At 41.6% G+C, this 20,360-nt stretch overlaps 1 protein-coding gene across 1 annotated transcript in view; it reads left to right on the top strand.

Moving 5' to 3' along the window:
• Positions 1 to 363: 363 nt before the first annotated feature.
• Positions 364 to 20,360, top strand: part of plch2a (phospholipase C, eta 2a) — a 174,922-nt gene continuing 154,925 nt past the window's right edge. Inside the window, exon 1 of the mRNA XM_039800544.1 lies at positions 364 to 480. Within this exon, the coding sequence (XP_039656478.1) occupies positions 462 to 480 (19 nt within the window). The 5' untranslated portion in view covers positions 364 to 461. The remainder of the gene's footprint in view (positions 481 to 20,360) is intronic.

Genomic DNA, 20,360 nt, shown 5'->3' with positions numbered 1-20,360 from the left:
ACTCAAAAAGCTTAAATACAAAAACTTGCTGAAGTAGTCTAGGCTAGATCCAAGAAATGGTATTTAGTTTAGTTTTGATCCCGATTGATTTTGATTTTACATTCCTTCGGCTTAGGTGCTGCCCAAAACGGCTCGGGTGCTGCACCTAAACCTTATAATTGCAGGGACATGACATGTAGTAGGTAGCCTGTACACACAGCTGGTGTGCATGGCAACCAAGGCTGCTGGAGAGAGAGAGAGAGAGAGAGAGAGAGAGAGAGAGAGAGAGAGAGAGAGAGAGAGGGTAGAAAAAGAGGAAAATTAGGTTAGCAGCATCACGGCAGAGGCATCCACACAGACAGAGGAGAGAGAGAGAGAGACGGGGGGGGGGAGAGTGAGAGCGTACAGTATTACTCCCTCTGTCTCTCTCTCTCTTTGGTGTCAGTTGCTTTAGCGACTCAGCAGCAGCAAGCAGCGTAGAGATGGAGCCTCAGAGATTCAGTACGTAACCCTCTTTTACTACCACTGCCTTTTGTTTGCTGCTGGTTTATTTTTTTAAATTCCCCGTCGAGCTGTTAAATATCTTTTTTATTTTAATTGAAGTGGTTGAATTCAAAGCTTTTTTTTAATTGTGGTTTTATTGCTGTGTGTTTTGGTTAAAAGTTGGACTATGAGTGTGCTCCACCTTTGATACGATAGATAGGATGTATGATTATTACAGATTATTATAACAGCACTGGCTGTCTAGTGGAAGTTTTGGAATTGAGCTGATTCTGACGACCTATTTTGGTTCGGGTGCATGTTCATATTTATTTATTCTTCTTCTCGTTAATTCATGTTCATGTTAATATCATCAGTTGACATTTCCAGTGTCTCAATGTCTAAATTCTTGCTTCCACCTTAATAATCAGCCCATATAAATATGATAAAACGCCTTTTGCACGGAAAATGGGCAAAAATGAAGAAATCAAAATTTTCGGTTTCTGACAGCTTTAAATAAAAGCCTCACTATTATTAGACTTGTCTTTTTTTTTTTTTTGATCATTAATGAAACCAATTTTAGATCACTTGTTGTGAATCAATCGGCTTCATTTCTGTCCCGATCTTTTTTCCATGCGTGGTCTCCTGCTTTGCACAGCATAAGGTAAAGGTGGAGGCTTTCAATCTGCTTGTCATTTTTGGGTGTGAAAAGGTTTTTTTTTTTTTTTTTTAGCTGGTTGCAGTGAAGGTTGCGGTGTTTTCCCTCAGTGAGTGATACATTCGAATCTGATTCAGAGAGACATGTCACATTTGAGCAGTAAAGTCATTTCAAATTATTATTTTTTTAAACAATTTGACATAAAAAAAACATGTAACAACTTGTATAAAATGAAGAGCAGGACAATAAAGTGTTATCATGAGTGACTAATGCTGCAGGAAGAGAAGAAGGTTCTGTACATGAAGGTCAGATATTTAGGGAGGCAATTCGGGCATTGAGTATCGAAGTTCGGTACCCAGCCCTAGGAATATTCCAATATCCAACAACAATTTCATGGATTGCGATTACATTTTGTACAGATATTTATGTTGCCCAAAATATCTGCACAAAATGAACTGCAATAACTTAACTGATTCTCTGACTTCCCTGTAGCTCCACAAACAGGGCTGACGTCTAGTTTGAATGTCGTCACGTCTGCAACTATTGGATGCACTGCCCTTTTAGATACAAGCAGGCGCAGATTTCAACTGAATTATCGTTTCATTTATTTGATACTTTTCAACCCAGCTGTCCTTTGTGTTCACTGCTGATTAACAAATGTTGGCATGCTAACACACTAAACTACTACGGTGACCATGGTAAATATTATAACTGCTTAACATCAGCATGTTAACATCACGAGCACGTTAGCATGCTAACACTCAAAGCATGCTCACACTAATCCAGCTGTGCCTAATGCTGTGTTCACGCAATGGATGAAATAGAGGATGGATATGTATCAGTTACATGGACTCCACTCTATAGCTACAACGTTTCGTTTCCGGGATTGTTTAGGTGTCGCCGGAATTTTCGGCCGGATGTCCGTCCCCTTCCTCTTTCTTTGTGTTGGCGTTGTAACCTCCGGCTGATTTGTGAGGACTATGGTTAACTGCTCCTCAGATCTCTGCAGGGTAAATCCAGACAGCTAGCTAGACTATCTGTCCAATCTGAGTTTTCTGTTGCACGACTAAAACTACTTTTGAAAGTACACGTTTCACCAAAACAAGTTCCTTCCTTCCTGAGGCTTTTTTGCAGTGGGCGCCGTATTTAGCGGAGCCACCATCGCTGACAATTGTGATTGGTTTAAAGATGCAAACAACCCAGAGTGGTTTTTTTCTCCTAGAATGTATCTATGGTGTAGCCCATGGGTAATTTTAGACATTTTAGGCTCAAGCCCCCCTAAAAATTATAATAATAAAACCCCCTTTTTTTTAATAAATTTTAGTGCTTCAAGTTAGAGTTTGCGAACTTGTCTGTTAGTGACAGAAGACAAACAATTACAGGTTCAAAGGGCTTGAAACAGGTTTGATATCCTGTGTGTCTGTCGCCGATGCTACGCGCCTGTAACCCAGTCAAGGAAAAGGGTTAACAGAAACATAGTGTTGGCCAATCAGAGGAGGTCGTGCCAGACTCCCGCCTTTGGCTGAGTCTCTATCTGATCTGTCAGAGGGAGAGCAGGACACGGCTGTGAAGTTTAACATCGGTAGTCCCCAGAGAAGAAGTTGGTCATTTTATGGCGCAGATTAGAACCCAAATTGAAACGTAAGCAACTAAAATGGCTGAAAGTTAGAACATTGTGTGAAATTGGTCGTTATCACTCTGACTCATTAAGTGTCAGGTTTAGTTCCATCCTAGTGTTAATAGTGTCAAAAAACATTCAGAGATTATCGGCTAATGAAATTACTGATTTAGAGTGGGGGGAGGTGTTAACACTTTTGCAAGGCGCTGTATTCGTGTCACATTCTCATTAGGGGCTGAGCCCCCCCCTAAAGGTCTGATCCTAGAATACACCCCTGGTGTAGCCAGACCTTACTGCACAGCGCTGTGGAGCTCAGAGACTATAGGCAGTACGTGGATGAAGAACTGGGGTTGATGTACTGCAAAGTAGATGGATAAAAGGTGTGCAGCTTGTAGCAGCACACACGCACACGCACACACACACACACACACACACACACACACACACACACACACACACACACACACACACACACACACACACACACACACACACAGGTAGGGGAGCACAGGGAACACAAGTTTAAGAGAAACACAGGGAATAATAAAAGACACGGCTGTGATAAAACCAGGTATGAACAAATGATGATGATTTCCTGCTCACTACAGAGTCATCGATTGAGTGTTTACTACGTATGCAGGGAATACTGACTGCCAACTTGCCACAGAAGACCTTTTCAGAGACAGATGACTCATAATGTGGCATGTAATCCTCTCTGGATAACCGTTATTTGATCTCCAATGTTTAAAGTCAACCATTTTCGAGACGGAAATGTTTGTGTCTTTTCACACTCAAATTTCAAAGGTCAGATTATAGTGTTGAAAATGTAATACATCCTATGAGTGCTCTCAGTAGAATCTGTTTCATGACAACAGCTTTATGAAGTTCTCAGTGGAGTTCTTCTTTGATGTTTGGTCATGGGTGATGAGCACTGGCTGGTGAATTCATTAATTCATTCATTCATTCAACCTTTATTTACACTCGAGAGATCATTGAAGGGCGGCCCTCATTTACAATGTCATCGAGTCAAATTACAAAGACCAGGGGCGCCTGGGTAGCCCACCTGGTTGAGCGTGCGAACCATGTACAGAGGCTCAGCCCTTACCGCAGCGTCCGCGGGTTCGATTCCTACCTGCAGCCCTTTGCTGCATGTCATTCCCCTGCTCTCTCCCCCTTTTCCTATCTTCAGCTTTCCTTTCTAATAAAGACCTAAATGCCCCAAAAATAATCTTTTGAAAAGATTACAAAGACAAAGCAACACAGAAAAGAACACCATCACAAGAAAAATAGAAAGACACTAATACTTTCTTAATTGGAAAAATGATTTGATAAATCACTTAGGATTATAAGGATGCAAAAGAAAGTCCAATTATGTAAAGCAATTACAAGCAGAAATGCGCAGGTTTAAAACCAGATTTTACGGAAGTGCTGTAATTTGTTCCAGGAGTCCGGTGCACTAAAGTTAAATATTTTAGCAGATAAGTTCTTTAAGGTAGTGTGGTATTTTCCAACATGAGCCTTATAGATAAAGAGATACCAGTGAGTATCACATCTCTCTCGGAGAGAAGACCGACCAACACTTATCGTATAAAAAAACGATGTGTACCATAGACACGACCGGTTATGAATCTCAAGGCAGAGTGATGGACTGACTCCAGAGATTTAAGAGTTGTTCCTATTGTAGCATTTGAGAATACAACTCTTACGTGACAAAAAATATTTCAACCCAAACCATAATCTTTTCCTATGACTTTTGTGCCTAAACCAACCAAGTAACCAAGTAGCCAAGTTTTGAAAAGACACTGTGCATGTAACAAGCAGAAACTTACGGGATGTCCCAGACGCGTCCAAAACTGACACTAGAGTGCTACGTATACGTCATAGTTTGGACTAGAGATGGCCCGATACCATTTTTTGCTTCCCGATACGATACCTGAACTTACATATCGGCCGATACCGAGTACCGATCCGATACCAGTGTGTTTTAACAGCTGTATACTACTATATCTGTATGGATGTGATATTATTTATATCTTTGTTGTCAGTCTGGCTCAGGTTAAACTCTTTGTGAAACATGAACAAACATAAACAATAAATGCCCCAGAACTTTTTTTTATTCTCCAGTTTGACGGTCAGTTATAACGGAAAAAGAACATAAATAAACTACTTCAACGTAGATTTTCTTTAGGGCTTTATTACGTGGTATTGGATCGGTGCATAAACTCCAGTACTTCCCGATACCGATACCAGCGTTTTAGGCGGTATCGGAGCCATCTCTAGTTTGGACCGTGTATGATCAATTAGCCCAGCTCTCATCAGCACTAATCTTCACTGAGATACAAAATTGCATTGCAGTTTGAAAAAAAAAAATCATCAGTGTTAAATTATGCTTCCAAATGTCGGATGTTTTGCCTGTTTGTTTGCAGAGGGACTGGATGAAGTGCGAGAAAAACATCGCTGTTCAAATTCATTTTCACTTGTTACTTAAATGTGTGTCTGAGACAAGTCCTCCAATTACTGGAAGAAAGGAGCATGAATTAGGGAACATCACGAAGAGCTCTACCTTGGAAAATGTTAAATTATTACTGGATTTTCACTTCAGGTGGCTCGGATGGATTTTTTTTTTCTTACGTGGCTGCTTGACTTGTGTGTGAAAGCATGGAGGCCGACGGGAAGATAAAAAAGCAGCTGTGGAGAGTGAGTGGTAATGTCTGGCCCGACCATAAAGCTTTATTTGATATGATACGAGAGAGAGCTTGGATATTAGATCAAGATAAAACTCGCTGATGAGATGATGGGAGGAGCAGAGTGAGGGAGAAGTGGAGAGAGGTTAATCGCTAAAGATCCAACGAGCGGAGAGAAATTCTAATAATGGATGGGTAGGAATGACATGTGAGCAAATGAATGTAAAAGATGAAAGATGGGAGAATGAAGCTATAGTATGGAGATGGATGAAAATCCAAATGAACATTAGGATGTATAGAACAATATAGAACAATGGCAGTGTTAAAGATGCTCTGCCGTCAGAAGCGGGGTCAGGAAATGGCAGCCTGGGTTGTCATGGCAGTGACATATCACACGTCTGTGTGTCGGAAACGAGCAGCGAAGCTAACTTTAGTACAGAATCTGTGAAATGAGATGCAAACACACACGTTTACAACGGCCTGCATGTCACTTTCCACAGTGACAGCAGTACTGATGGTGGATGTGAAAAGGAAGAAGGGGAAAAAAGAAGCTTTTCTGCGGTGGGAAAGTGCCCATATTATGAAAGTGCCCATATTATGAGGGGTGGTGATGGCACAGTAGATATGACACATGCCTTTGGTGTGGAAGACCCGGGTTCGATTCCCACTGTGATACATCAACCAATGTGTCCCTGAGCAAGACACTTAACCCCTAGTTGCTCCATAGGAGTGTGACCTCTGATATATAACAATGGTAAGTCGCTTTGGATAAAAGCGTCAGCTAAATGACATGTAATAATAATGAAAAAAAAACACTTTTCTGGGATTTGGGGTGTTATTTTGTGTGTCTGGTGCTTCAACACGCATACAAACTTTGAAAAAACCCCATCCATACTGTTTTGACTGAGATACGGGTTTCTGACTGTGTCCTGCCTTCAGTCTCCGGGTGAGCTGTTCAAAATCTGCACGGCTTTCTATGTCACTAGTTGAAAGGAGGGGCCTAGGGGGCTAACCGTCAGCATGCTAGCTCGTTCTCAATGGCAAAACACTGCTACAAAACACACAAATTCACCCTAATCTACAAAATAAATTGGATAGAACTACTTACATGTCCCTGTTCTGCAGGTATTCCACGCAAAGTTGGAAGTGCGCCCTCGTTTAGAAGAAGTCTCCCGGCTTATCCTGCCTTATACAGACCGAAGTTGGAGAAACAGCTAGCTAGCTCATGTAATCCTTACCTAGCTACTGCGCATGTGCGACTGACAACAAAGATCTTACAGAACAACAATCTTTGAAATTGGTCCAATATTAAGCTTGAACACTGTAACTTTGCTCTTTAAAGGGGAACTATGTGTATATACCTTAACTGAACAGCTTCGGAATCATTGGAATGGTTTTAATACTTTTTTTTCGGGTTGAATGGTGGTCGTCTCGCTCCCCCCTAGCGCCTGTGAGCGGAAAAACCAACCTTGCAACTTTTCAGGAGCGTCAGGAAGTTTGCGTGATATCAGGTCTCGCGATGTAACGAATTGCTTTAGGCACTGCACACATACACGCCGCTACACGCCCCCATCCAGGAACCGGCTAGCAAGAACAAGGTAGCAATGGAGTTTTTCACACTGTCATCATGGCTGAGCCGGCAAAAAAGCAGCAGAAAGCTAGGAAAGCATTATCGGAGACACAGAGACAGAGGAAACGGCAAACTGACCAAGCAAGTTTTTACAGTATTGGCGCATATCTATTCCGAAGCTGTAGCGGGAGCTCTATAGAGAAACCTGTGAGCAAAAAGCGAGAAAACAGCGAAGAAATGGCCAAAACTGCATAGCACCTCTTTAACAGCTCTGAAGTCGCTACCGCTAAACCCACCATCAAAAGTATAGTAGAGTTGTAATGGTTGGAAAAGTGGAAAGACTACCCACAACGGCTTTTCATAGTTATATTTTGTTTCTGTCAACTTTGAATGAAGTGTATTTGTACAATGCTAAAATTACTGTTTATTTACATTGAGTCTGGTGGGATTAGCAAACGCAATTTGGCGGATATTTTTATGTTAAAAAAAGGTTCTTACTCTTTATGTAAAGGATTTCTAAGGAGGTCAACCTTTCTGTTAATGTTGACCCACACTTAGAATATTAATCTGAGTCTGTCAGCGGCAAAACAAGCACTTGCCCTATTAACTTACATTGTAGCTTGTTTCTCCGCTGCTGACTGCAGCGATCTCGCTTAATACTGGACCGATGTCAAAAATTGTTGTTCCCATCAGTCACTTAGACACACAAAAATAGGGTCCAGGTTGAAAAAAACCAGTAGTTACCCTTCAAGCTGTCTCATCTGATTTCCTTACATTTTCCACAATGCTTTGATACTCCCAGAGAAGGGCTGTGAACTGTTAAAAAAAGAAAAGAAAAAAAGATTGGACCTAAATCTAAAACTCATTGGCACATGGCCAAACTTCACATCAAATTTCACTGGGAACATATAATCTATTTGATGTTAATATTGAAATATTCATGCGTATTTCTGTGGAATCTGATAAGAGCTTCCCATAGACCCTCAGTATGGCGTTAATAGATCAATAAATCAATCAGAAGGTGTCACACTGTCTCAGCTGAATCCTAAAGAAGAGCCGCACGGATTCATGTATCGACTGATCCGTGCCTCAGTCTGAACCTGGGTGAGACAAACAAGATCTTCATGAAGTAGAAAAATGATTTGTGTTGTTATGGTCTTTATGAATAGAATCGTCTGTGTTAGCTCTTTTTGGCCCATGACACCACCTATATCTAACAACACACATAGCTTAAAGCCAAAAGGGAGCATGTTTTGTTACAACCACACACTGACATTGACAAATTGCACACAAATTTTCACAGTATATACCACACACGACAATGGACTCGACTGGCTGGAGCTTCAGACAGACAGGGTTATAGGTGTCCCTTCTCCTTTTTTCTTCAGTGAAAACACTACAGGGCACTCGGGTCTGCTTCTTTTGTCGGCTGGAAGACAGAGAACATGTCTCACACCCGGGACTTTATTGGTTTGATTTGATTTAGGCAATCCAGCTTTGAGCTCCTGGAGAAACACCTGCATCCTCACACATACCTGGTATGGAAAAATGTGATATCATTAAGAAATATACATCCAGGATAGTGAGTTTTTTTAATTAAACTTGTTGATAAGACGGTATACTGAGTATTTATTAAAGTTGTAATGCTAAAGTTTAACAAATAAAATCAAGTTTCTATCCACTGGAATATATATTTTGAAGTCCTTTTGAAGGTGAATGAGATTTTCTTTTAGTGGTTTTAAGAATATAGCAATAAATTACCAAATACCAATAAAAAAATGAATCACAAAAAGAATATAGCATAATTGAGCAGAAGAAAATTCCAGCGTTAGGCTTTTAGTTTAGAGTTTTAGGGCCTGTTTTTTATTCCAGCACAGATAAATCTCTGCAACCTTGTCTTTGATGGTCGACATTTTCTAGCCCACTGGGAGATTGTTTTCCCTGACCGGCTTGAAGCAAGTTGCTAGCTGTGACATCATCTGTGCCAAAATGGGCAGGAAGGACCAACAGAACCGATGCAGTGTAATGTTGGTTTAAAAAATGAAATGTGCCCCCGACAGACCACTAACAGCGAACATTCAAACACACAGATCTCACATACAGTAGATCTCACAAGGATTATTAGCGGTGTGTTATCTGGCCTCCAATTTGTTTAGGATGTATGAGTGCCAGTCCTGTTAGCTGACAAAATCCCTATCACCATCTGAAGGCAAAAAGGACATGAGTCGTGTGTATCTGCAGCCTGTTTATCAGAGGGATGTCAGTGTTTTCCCTGGGTTCATTGAAGATTTAGGTGCGCAAATTTGGCGGAGGGGTTCAGGGGTCTTTCCTTGAGAAAATGTGATGTTTTTCAATAAGAAAAAATATGCAATTTGACATACTTTTGGACCATTATAATCACCATATCTGTGTCTAAAACGTTGGAAAAGCTTGAGCAGATAATAAATAAATATCACTCAAAAAGCTTAAAGACAAAACTTGCTAATGAAGTCCAAATACAATCATTAGACCTGAGAAAGGTATTTTAGTTAGTTTGATGCTTCTTTCCTAGTTTTTTTGCACTTTCACAAGTTCTTTGGTGTTTTTTTGTCACATTTTACATTCGTTCAGTTTAGGGGCTGATAAAAAACGGCTCGGGTGCTGCACCTAAGGGCGCTGACATACTAACCCGCTAATCGGCCGTTGGATAGTCTGGCGAGGTCGGTGACTCGAGTCTGTTCAGTGTGTTCCGTGCCGTCGTCCCTCAGAGGGGCTGTCAGCCTTTATTTTGGCCGACCTGACATGTTCAGTCAGAGGCAAGGCAGTCGGGACTCACCCGGAAATGGCGAGTGGAATGAGCGTGACTGGAGTCTCTCAAAATCTGACGAAAATCTTTTAAACTGACCTTTGTTGATCTGAAATGAAGACAGATTCAGCAACTGCACGGCCTATTTCTCTCTTAAAAGGCTTTCAGAAACATGTTTTAGTGAACTATTTTAGTACAATATGAGATCGTATTCTGAACAAGCCGCCATGACAGTCTGGCTTTGAATTTCCGGAGAAAACAAACCCATGTGACGCGTTCGTCCAATCAGTTGCCGCTTTAAATTTTTTGGCCGACAGTACAGATTGTCGCCTGCTGTTATGGAGACGTATTACGTCTCGTCTCTTCGGTGTGTTCTGAGGCACTTTTTGGACCAACTCGGGGAGACTGATCAGTCCGACTGGCTTTTCTGCCGACGGTCGGCCGTCTGGTTGGTGTGTAACGGCTTTCAAACGCACATCCTCATCAGCTACCATTAAAGGCTTTTATGATACATGAAATGAATGTGGTAGTTCCAAGGAGAAAGGAAAATTTCTGGGGTCATGGGTGTTTTGGGACAACATGAAACAGCATTCATTAATTATTTCATAATCACAATTGTTTAACAATTCACAATTATAAAAATGTTGATGGAAATGACAAAAACACAGTAAAGGGGATTTTAACTTTATTTATTCAGGGAAGGTTCTCTGAGAGGAAGCCTCTCGTTGTTGCAGGAACGCTCTGATCACTTTCACACAATTACTCACATTCACATCTGGAAGCTAATTTGGCCCAGAGGGGAAATATATAAAGAGAAAAGTAGAGGTCAAAGAACAGAGCCCTGAGGTACTCCATATTTCATACCAGAAATATTTGATGTTGTGTTATTATAGAAAATACACTGTGTTCTTTCAGATTCAGAAGATTTTAACCACGCCAGAGCCAGGCCAGAGACATTTAGTATACAATGATTAATAGAATAGAAAGCTGCACTGAAATCGAGTAGTAGAAGCACCGAGGTGGCGTCTGAATAATAGAAGCACCGAGGTGGCATCTGAATCCAAAGTAAGCAGAATATAATTCACCACTTTAGTAAGTGCAGTTTCGGTGGACTCACAGGTTCTGACAGCAGATTGAAAAGGTGAAAAAAAAGGCTAAAAGTTGCTGAGACACCACTTTTTCCAGTTCTTTTGAAAAGAAAGGTCGTAAATTTTTTAGAGCCTCTAGATAAGGTGAGGTTTAACCACAGCAGTCTTAAAACCAGTGCGGACAATGCCACTCGTAAAGAAAGACAGGTTGACAATATTCAGCATCGTAGATGACGTAGAGATGGGCAGAGATCTTTGAAAGGTTCGAGAAGATAGGCGGTCGAGATAGCGGGTCCAAGGTTTAGAAGCTAACACCAGCTTAGACAATGATTTAAGGGAGGTAGTCTAAATTTTTTTAAGAACAGAAAGTTACTGGGATTCAATATAGGAATGCTGCAGATTTTACAAACGTAGCTGGAGACGAGGAGCTCATTTTGTCTCGTCCATTTTTCTGCAGAAACAATAGACATATCATGAGTCAAAAAAGGATGAGCAGCTACTGTGACAGATGGCTGTTTCTGAGTAAGTTTCGCTACATGGTCAAAGAGAAATCGAGGATTGTGGTTTGTGTCACTGATTAAGCGAGAGCAATATGCTGCCTGTTCTTACCTTACGGCATCTTTTATCCTTTGTGCCTTGCTTTGTGTAAAGCCCCACAGCGGCAGAGAACACTTAAATGTTTCTTTATGTGCAGTCTGACAGTGCGGTGTGCTGAAACCTTTTCTGATTTGGCGTAGTCATGACCTGCTCGTTTTTGTTTAGCTGTAGAATACAAGTTTTTAGTGTTATGATGGGGAAAATACTAATCTATGTCTCTCCATAAACGTTCTGCTTAGTGATGTATCTTTGCGACTGAATGTGGTTTAATTTGGCTCGGCGTAACACGTCTCTCTTGGCAGCAGTCTGTTCCCGCAGACAGCTTTCACAGTGACTCTTGAGAGAAGTTAGTAAATAGAGATGGAGGTTGTGTACTGTATGCTGGCTGTGAGATAGGAAGACAGTATAAGCATTAACTAGAGTAAGGGATCTGACTGCGGATGGCAGCTCTGCCGACACGCCAACAAAATCCTAGACAGGTGGCACGCTGCAGAGCTTTCGACAACAGACTCCCAGACAGCTTGCTCAGCCTCCAAGAACAAGCTTTTCAAGCATTTAAAAACCCTAAATGAGAAATAAATTCTGTTACAGGCAGATGAAGACAAAGGGTGTGCGCGATATTGTGATGGATGGGAAACAAATGGCACCCTCTTCTAACAGCTAAAGGCCTGGTGGGTGGGAGCCGCCACATGGTTGGAAAGCTGTGTGTTTCCTGTCAGTTTGTGACTGGAGGGATGGCTGCAGGGATGTTTGTGAAGGCAAAATGTCTGGGGAGGTGAAACAGGAGGGAAGGAAACTCCATGGAAGATTAGCATCAGTTTTTCTCTGCTCCCTGCAGATACTTTTAGAGAGCTAGCTGTGATGCTTCACAAGCTCTCTAGAAGGCCAAGGGTCATTTTCTCACCCTCTCATGCATAAGACAGTAAGAGGAAATGCGAAACTGGCGAACGGATGCCAAGCTCAGGCACTTTCTTTTCTCTCAGCTTCAAGATTCTTATGAAGTGAAATGTAGATTCTCCTTTTGGGTTCTACACTGACAGAAACCTTCCTCTTTAAAGGGGCGCTATGCAGTTTTGGCCATTTCTTCGCTTTTTGCTCACAGGTTTCTCTATACAGCTCCCCCTACAGCTTCAGAATAGATATTTGGCATCTCCTATGTTTACTCGTGTCTGACTCCTCGGTTGGTCAGTCTGCCGTTTCCTCTTTCTCTGTTCCTCCGACAATGCTTTCCTAGCTTTCTGCTTCTTTTTTGGCAAACTTCCAATACTTCCCCTTTAACTTTTTGTGTCTCCTCTTACATTATATACAAATAATTCAGCGGATGTCTTCTTTGTAGCATGGAACGATCTGTTGTGATTTCTGATCACCCCCCTGTCAGTAGCTGTGGAGCCGTATCGGTATATAAGATTGATATGATTTTATATTATCTGGAGAGCTAATGGTTCTCCCCTGGGACCGGCCTCCTGCTGTTACCAATAGTGATAAATAAAAGCTGAGCAATCATACTGAAAACTCCCATCAGACTACTTCCATTAGTGAAGTTCCACCGCTGCGGGAGGCTCTGTTGTTCTCGATGTGTCATGGAAAGAGACAATATTGCAGGGACAGAGACAAAAAAAACAGTGAAAACTTTGACGCCCGATGGGCAGTGAAGCAGTCAGTGACAGAGCAGAGACACCGGCAGGGAGGGAATTGGGGTTACAGGCAAAAAAAGCAATGCCTCTTTTCCCTCATCACACATTTCAACATGCAGTATAAACATCATGAGACTGGCCAATCAGCGACACATACAGTATGTCACCTCATTCTGACCCATAATGGCATTCTTAAAGGTGCCCTGCCACACGTATTTCATGACTTTGTGGTAATGTCTGAAGTTCTACCATGGACTCTGTACGATTTTTTGTGGAAAAAATGCCTTGGTTACCTTTTTTCAAGCCATTCTAGCGCGGTATAGAAAGCCTGCAGGAAGACTCAGCTTGAGTTCTGCCAGTTCTCATTAATATTCAACAAGCTAAGCTGTTTGAATCTGATTGGCTAACAGCTAGCCAATGAGAGCCTGGCTGTCAGCATCCTTTACCCAGCCCAACTGGGCGAGCTCATGAATAGTAATGAGCTCAGGCAATATGATGTCAGACTGACCAGCTTTTGTAATTGGCCTGATTTCTCCGCTTATTTCTTTTAGGTGGCTAGAGCTGACAGAGGAGGTAGCAGTTCATTTTCACATTCACCACATAACACAAACACATATGGACCTAACATATTTCAAAAAATGCAAGTAAAAACAGTTTTGTATGGCAGGGCACCTTTAAAACATCTTGAGAATTGATTCTTCTTCTCTTTTTTTCCCTTTTCCCACAAATATTGAATTGTATAATTATTGTATATACGACTCTATAAGCTCATTGATCTGCGGAAGTCGGAGCAGGAACAAAGTAACAGTATAGGTAAAGTAATTCCAGCGTACCCCAAAAATCAAGCTCTTCATTTATTAGTTCAGTCATACATGATTACAAATCTGTGAGTGGACAACGCCTTTTGCATTGTAGCTCCCTGAGGTTGGCACATTTTTGAGTTGCATGTTTCTGTTTTGGTGCAGGACCACACAGCATTTTGTGTTCTCACAAGGTTTCGGTTTTCTGCCTAACGCACTGCATTTCCTCCTACAATGTGTCGTGTCTGATAGACAAATAGAAAAATTATTGCATTTCATCACATTACATACTGTATGACATTCCGTAATAATTTAGTCAGTTTAATTCAGAAAATGTTACAACTCTGATACATTATTTAGATACTCTCAGAGTGATGTTTTTAATGAAATCCAATGTGAAACAAGGACTTAAATCGTTGATTCCCTTTTCCCCCACTCAAATGCCTATATGCAAAGTACACTGGGAAAAACTGAAGTTAGCAAAAATTATCTGCCAGAGCAGTTGGGTGATTCGGTTTAAAAAAGAAATACTAATGAGCTTAATACGTCTGGATAAAAAACAAAATCCCTTGCCAAGCCTGTTATGTTTTCACAGTGCTTTTTCTCTCTCCGCTCCTTAATTGGCAACTTGTGATACGTGATCTTCGGGGTGTGCAATGATCCAAACATCGCTGCAAATTGACGAGACAGAATTCACGGTGGGCTCGGTCCACACTCTGTGCCACAGCCTTAATTGCCGGGGCCTTGGCAGGGCAGTGGCACTCTGGAGATTTTATTAGCGAGCAGACTGCTTCCTCCACCAATACCATACCTCCCTCTCCCCACCCCACCACGTTGCCGCATCATCCCCCGCCCTTCCTCTGCCCGACCGAACGCCTCGCTAAGGTCCACAATGAATTCAAGCGGAGATCCGCTACTTGGAGATGCCTGGCTCTCTCCGGGCGATGAGGAAGAAGACTTAATTGGTAAAGTCTGTCTGTGAGCAGAGTCCAGGACGTGCAGCACTGATTCGGTTCCAACACACCAAACGTTCATGCACATAAGTGACCTCCAGAAAGTTATATAAGGGCACCGGTATGTTATCTAACTACTCCACTCCTCTGCAGCTGTGTACCATCACGGTAAAGTACTGCTTTATAGCTGTGCGTACAGCATATGTAAGTATCATCCACACTAAATGGTCAATATAGTGATCTGTGTCCACTGCAGAACGTGGAGTGTTTGATGCCACACTGAGCTACAGCACACTTGACACCATCGCCACCTCTTTTCACTTCCAATCTCAGCCCATCAACTCTTGCCCCCCCCCCCTCTGAAGCTCCATATAACCCTCCCCACGCCTCCCCTCCCTCATCGTCATGGTTACCGTACACGGTGTTGAGTATGCTCCAGTTGCTGTGATCAGAAAGCGGCCTGTTTCCACCGGCACTGGATCTGTCAGTTGGCACAGCGGGGAGAGAGGTGGGGGAGTGCTGTGGGAGTGGGAAATGTGTTGTCCCTGCCTCGCAAGATTACACCGTGTTTACATCACTGGAGGCGTCGCATAGCAAGGTTCAGGCTCGTGTTATGGCACACTTTGAACTAGAACTGTGCTGAGAATAGGTGGAAGACTCTGTGACAGCTTCACCGTGTTGATCCCAGTAATGTTAGCAGGCCTCACACAAAAGACAGGAATCACGGAAGGCTTGTATCATGTGGACGCGCCGACAGTTTTGTTGTCATTACTCAGAAATCCTCATGGGTGCGACAGAAACTACGCACTACAGCTTTAACATAAGCAATAGACACACACTAAAGGCCTTTTTATGCTTCTGCGTAGAATCGACGGCGTAGCCCCACAGACCCCTCTGCGTCTATGCCGGACCCTACGCCGTAGCCTGACGCGCACCTCTCAAAAAATGAAATACACGTCGCAGCGACTCATTTCCTGGTTCTCCTTCTCCATAAACAACATGAAATAAAGGAGAGGGTTAACTTTTCCTGCTCCAGATTTCCCACCGTGGTCAGAAAGTACAGAGGAGACACTTTGTTACTCTCACTATGACTCTAGAGTAGGATTGGGCATCGAGAACTGATTCCTACTCTGAATCGTTTCAAAAATTACGATTCCATCGTTTCTTTATTGGAATCGTTTGGAATCGTTTGGAGGATTTGGTTTCAAATCTGATCATAGGTTCCAAATTTAACATGCGCAAGTTTTGGTTTCCATAGCAGCCAGGCGCTTGTTGTGTTGCAGCCGTGCAGCACAGTAAGCAGCGCGCTAGTCTGGCTTTATTTTGCATTGAAAAAGCTGTAAAACTGCAAACCACCATTGAATCAAAATAAAACTTTCCTCTTATTTGTGAAATAAGCATGTGACCCGTTTTAACTCCACCCCTCAAAGAATCGGAATCGAGAACCGATAACCGGAATCGAAAGGAAGAATCGGAATTGGAATCAGAATCGTAAAAATCCAAACGATGCCCAACCCTACCTTAGAGTCACTACTCGCTCCAAAGCTAATCGCCGTCACTCTCTCACTTCTCCCTCGCTCTACCACACTCCCCAAACACACACATGCCGGCTCGACGCACACACCAGCGCACAAGTATAAACATCAGGCCACTTACGTAGACTACGGCGAAAGCTCTGCATGGAGCCTTTTAGAAAACAATTACGAGGCATTCAAAATGCAATAGGAATGAGTGATTCCACGTTTTTGTAACTGATTCTATCTATGAGCGTAGTAATTAAGATCACCTCGTGTTCTTATACAACAATAGCTGTGGTGACATGGACAATATTTCTTCAACCTGATTGAAATTGTTAAGATTCGAGATTCCAACTTAACTGTTAACATGCCCCAAATCTTTTTAACATGCGCAAAGTGGTTCCGCCCGCTGTGAAGCATCTAATCTGCCCAGAAATATAACAAAAGCAGATGCTGAATTTACTTTAAACTTTTAATGCGCTTTGCATTGTGCACTAAGCGCTTCATTATGCACAGCTTTCTCACTCTAAAACAGCCTTATTAAGCCTAAAAGTTTTTCTTTTTACGAATCCGATAACATCTCATCTCCACTTTTGAGCAAAATTGAAAATTTGGATGTGAAACACTTAATTTCCTGCATTCTGGTGACAACAACTGCATCAATTGATGGTGCATACTTTATGTCTTTATTTATGTAAAGGAAATTGTAATAGGTTTTTGGTGTGGGTTGCACTGGACAGTTTTGATTGTTGGGGGATTTATCATCTATTGGTAAACTGGATCACCCATCCACGTCAATTTTTTGACGCTCAGAGCAACTGCTCAACGATGGCTCTTTAAGATGACCTAGTATGAAGAGCAACAATGGTAGGGAGTTATACAAATAAAAAAAAACTAGCAAGAGGGTTGGGGTGGTGGCTGGGTCAAACAAACACCGGACTTTCACCTGGAAGACCGGTGTTTGTGTCCAGTGTGAAACCAAAAGTCAACGTACACTTTTTCGACATGGCCGTCCTTGCAATTTGTTTTTTAATGCTGTTAATTATCTCGTTATCTTGAGAAATTGAGTTTTGTTTTCTTGAGATAACGAGAGAATTAACTTGTTATCTCAAGAAAACAAAAGATGTTTCCTCTTATTAGTTAGAATGTTTATCAGAGATACAGAATTTCAAACGGCCCAGAGTGAAGTTGATGGAATTGGTGCAGATAGCGGAAAGCTACATGCGTGACCATGTCCGGTTTTCCAAATAAGGTGTAAACAAAGTGTATTTAAAACATTGTGAATACTGTGAATAGAAGATAACACATTTCTGAGCCAACTAAAAGTTGTACCAGGCCCCTTCTTATCCATATTCATGGGGCTGATAACCACTGATAACGCCGATTTAATGGAGTGTTAACATGTAAAATGGGAGATAAAACTTGTTGATTGTAATATGAAGGGAATATAAAGAGGCCTATACTTTAAAGCTCCAGTCCAAGATATGACCCTGTGCTTTATCTACCCAAACTTCATGTTATGTTTGAGAGTATTGTGGAACATGTAAAAAGACTCGCCCCTCTTTAAAGACGATGTGTCGATATGTCTCTGTACACCAGTGGCAGATTGGAGCTTTAAAAGGTGGCTCATCCAGACAATTACTTTCATCCTCACAGCTTTAGAGCAATTTGTAATTTATGTGTTATTTTTGCTTTAATCCTCCAGAAGAATAAAAAATTAGTCCCTCTGCTCTACGAAGCAAATGGTTTGGCTTTCTGTAACAAAAACCCTGCATGCTGCAAACAAACAAACCACATCTCATTTGCATTTACTTTATCAGATAGTGTATGTGCAACTTTTTTTGGTATTGTGCAAAAAATCAACTCCCGCTTAATCAATCTGGGTCCGTGTTGGACTTATTCCACGTATGGGAGGATAATGATGCAATCCAATTACGCACTAAAGCCATTTTTTCACACGGATGACTGTGTCTCCACTGTGAACATCTGCAACTTCAGATCCTTTGATGCCACTATGTTAACGACCAGCACTCCAAATCACCCAGTTAGAGTGTAATTAAATGCAAACCAGACACAAGGCATTGCTCTACATACAAGACATATTTATCACAGCTTGTCACAGAGCAAAGAAGTACCTAATATCTTTCCTTATCCAATGCAAATGTAGCAGCATTCAAGGTAAGAAGGTAAATAGCCTTTTTCCACTGCAGAGACTTTTCAAGGCAGGACACTTTTTAGGAGCTTTGGCTCCTTCCCTGTGTTTTTTGAGGAACTATATGTACTTCCTGGTACAATGTTCTTGCCGCCAAAAACAACAATTTACGGTAGACGATAGTTTAAAATGAAATAGCCCATTTCATTTTGAGTTAGTTGGAATTCAAACGTGGGTTGAAGGTTTAGATTTGAAGGCTATGAAACTGAATTTATGGTAAAAGTCCTGTGATGGATATCTGTGGTCAAGATTATGATATATGGGAATATAAAAAACACACCTCTATAGGACTTTGCTGAGACTGTATTTGCACGCGCGCACACACACACACGCATACACACACACACAAATGTACAGAGGCCTAGCTGCACCAACGATCCATCTTTTTGGCCAATCAACTGAAAATTTCTCAACTTTCTCAAAAAAAGCAAATTACAACAATGAATTGATACAGTCAATTGACTCAATGTCTGGTCAAAGTAATACAATTAATTTGAATATACTGGTAGGAAATAGGAAATGTAGCCTAATAGTTTGCTGAACAACAAAGACTGTAGAGTTTTTCACCAACATTTCTACCTTTTATTGTAGAAACATAATTGGCACTGTGTGACAATATATAACATGTTGCATTATGAGTCACTGAGAGATAACTATATCTGGCAATTTCTTAAGAAGTTTTTCACTATTGATTTTCATTAATAATTTAGAGGGATATATTGTGTTTTTTTAGCGATAACATTTTTATTATCTGCTATCTCCTTTATCGTCTGCAAGGTGGAGATGAGAAAGAATGCAAGGTGACAGGAGAGACTGTAGCAGAGTAAAGGGAAAGTGTGGAAAGTAGAGAGAAGAAAAGAGTTAGATGAGGAAGACGATAAAGGCAGGTCCACCTTAACCATTAATAATACAGTGGCAGCTTGAGTTCTTCATTAAGTTAAGGTGCACTATGAAGTGAGTCCTCAGCTCAGGAAGACTTTGCCCAGCAGACGTTGTAACTGATAGCTGAGAGACAGACAGACACTGAGAAAGAGATTGTAAGAGATGAGATAGGGAGAATGTCACAGAGGCCAGAGAAAGTTAGAGGGAACGAAAGACGTTAGATCTGCAGTGTGTACTTTCTCCCCATGGTCATTACATACACTTTGTCTTGTCTGCTTACACAGCTTCTTCCTCTTTTCCCTCAGAACTGGTCGAAACGTAGGCATAGCATAGGCTGCCCACAGGTGTAATGCACTTTCCTTGAACTAGAGTTATTAGTTTCCTCAATTGTTGCCATATTCTTCTCAAAACTAATACAAGTAAGAGTTAGCTCAAACATACTGTACTGTACTTAAGACAGAGACAAGTCTGAACCATACCACTCACAAAACCGAGACAAATGAGAGTCAAAAACGCCCACAAGTCAAAACATCCTGACCAAGACGAATCCAAGTCAAAAGTCAGAGTCAAACACCCTTAATGAGACAAATCCGTGTGTAAAAACACAGAAGAGGCTGGTCCAATATAAAGACCTGAGAGCAGACTGGAGGACTACAGCCCTGATGTGCAGTTTGCAGATGCTCTCCAGTTTTCTCTGCAGTTCTGGCTGTTCCAGTGTAATGTGCTATCTCAGCTGGCAACATGCAGCCATGCCCCACATTTAAAAGCCTCATGGGATATTACTTTCCATGCTCTTTCACATTATGGGTCGGTGAATCTGGCAAGCCAGCACTAATCTTCTACAACAATGCTGTTCATTACAAACACTATAAATTATGGAAAGGTTTTTCTTTATGGGCAGTA

This window comes from Perca fluviatilis, chromosome 5 (assembly GCF_010015445.1).
Source record: "Perca fluviatilis chromosome 5, GENO_Pfluv_1.0, whole genome shotgun sequence".
NCBI lineage: Eukaryota > Metazoa > Chordata > Actinopteri > Perciformes > Percidae > Perca > Perca fluviatilis.
The sequence above is the reverse complement of the archived record's forward strand: the minus strand, read 5'-3'. Positions and strand labels throughout refer to the sequence as shown.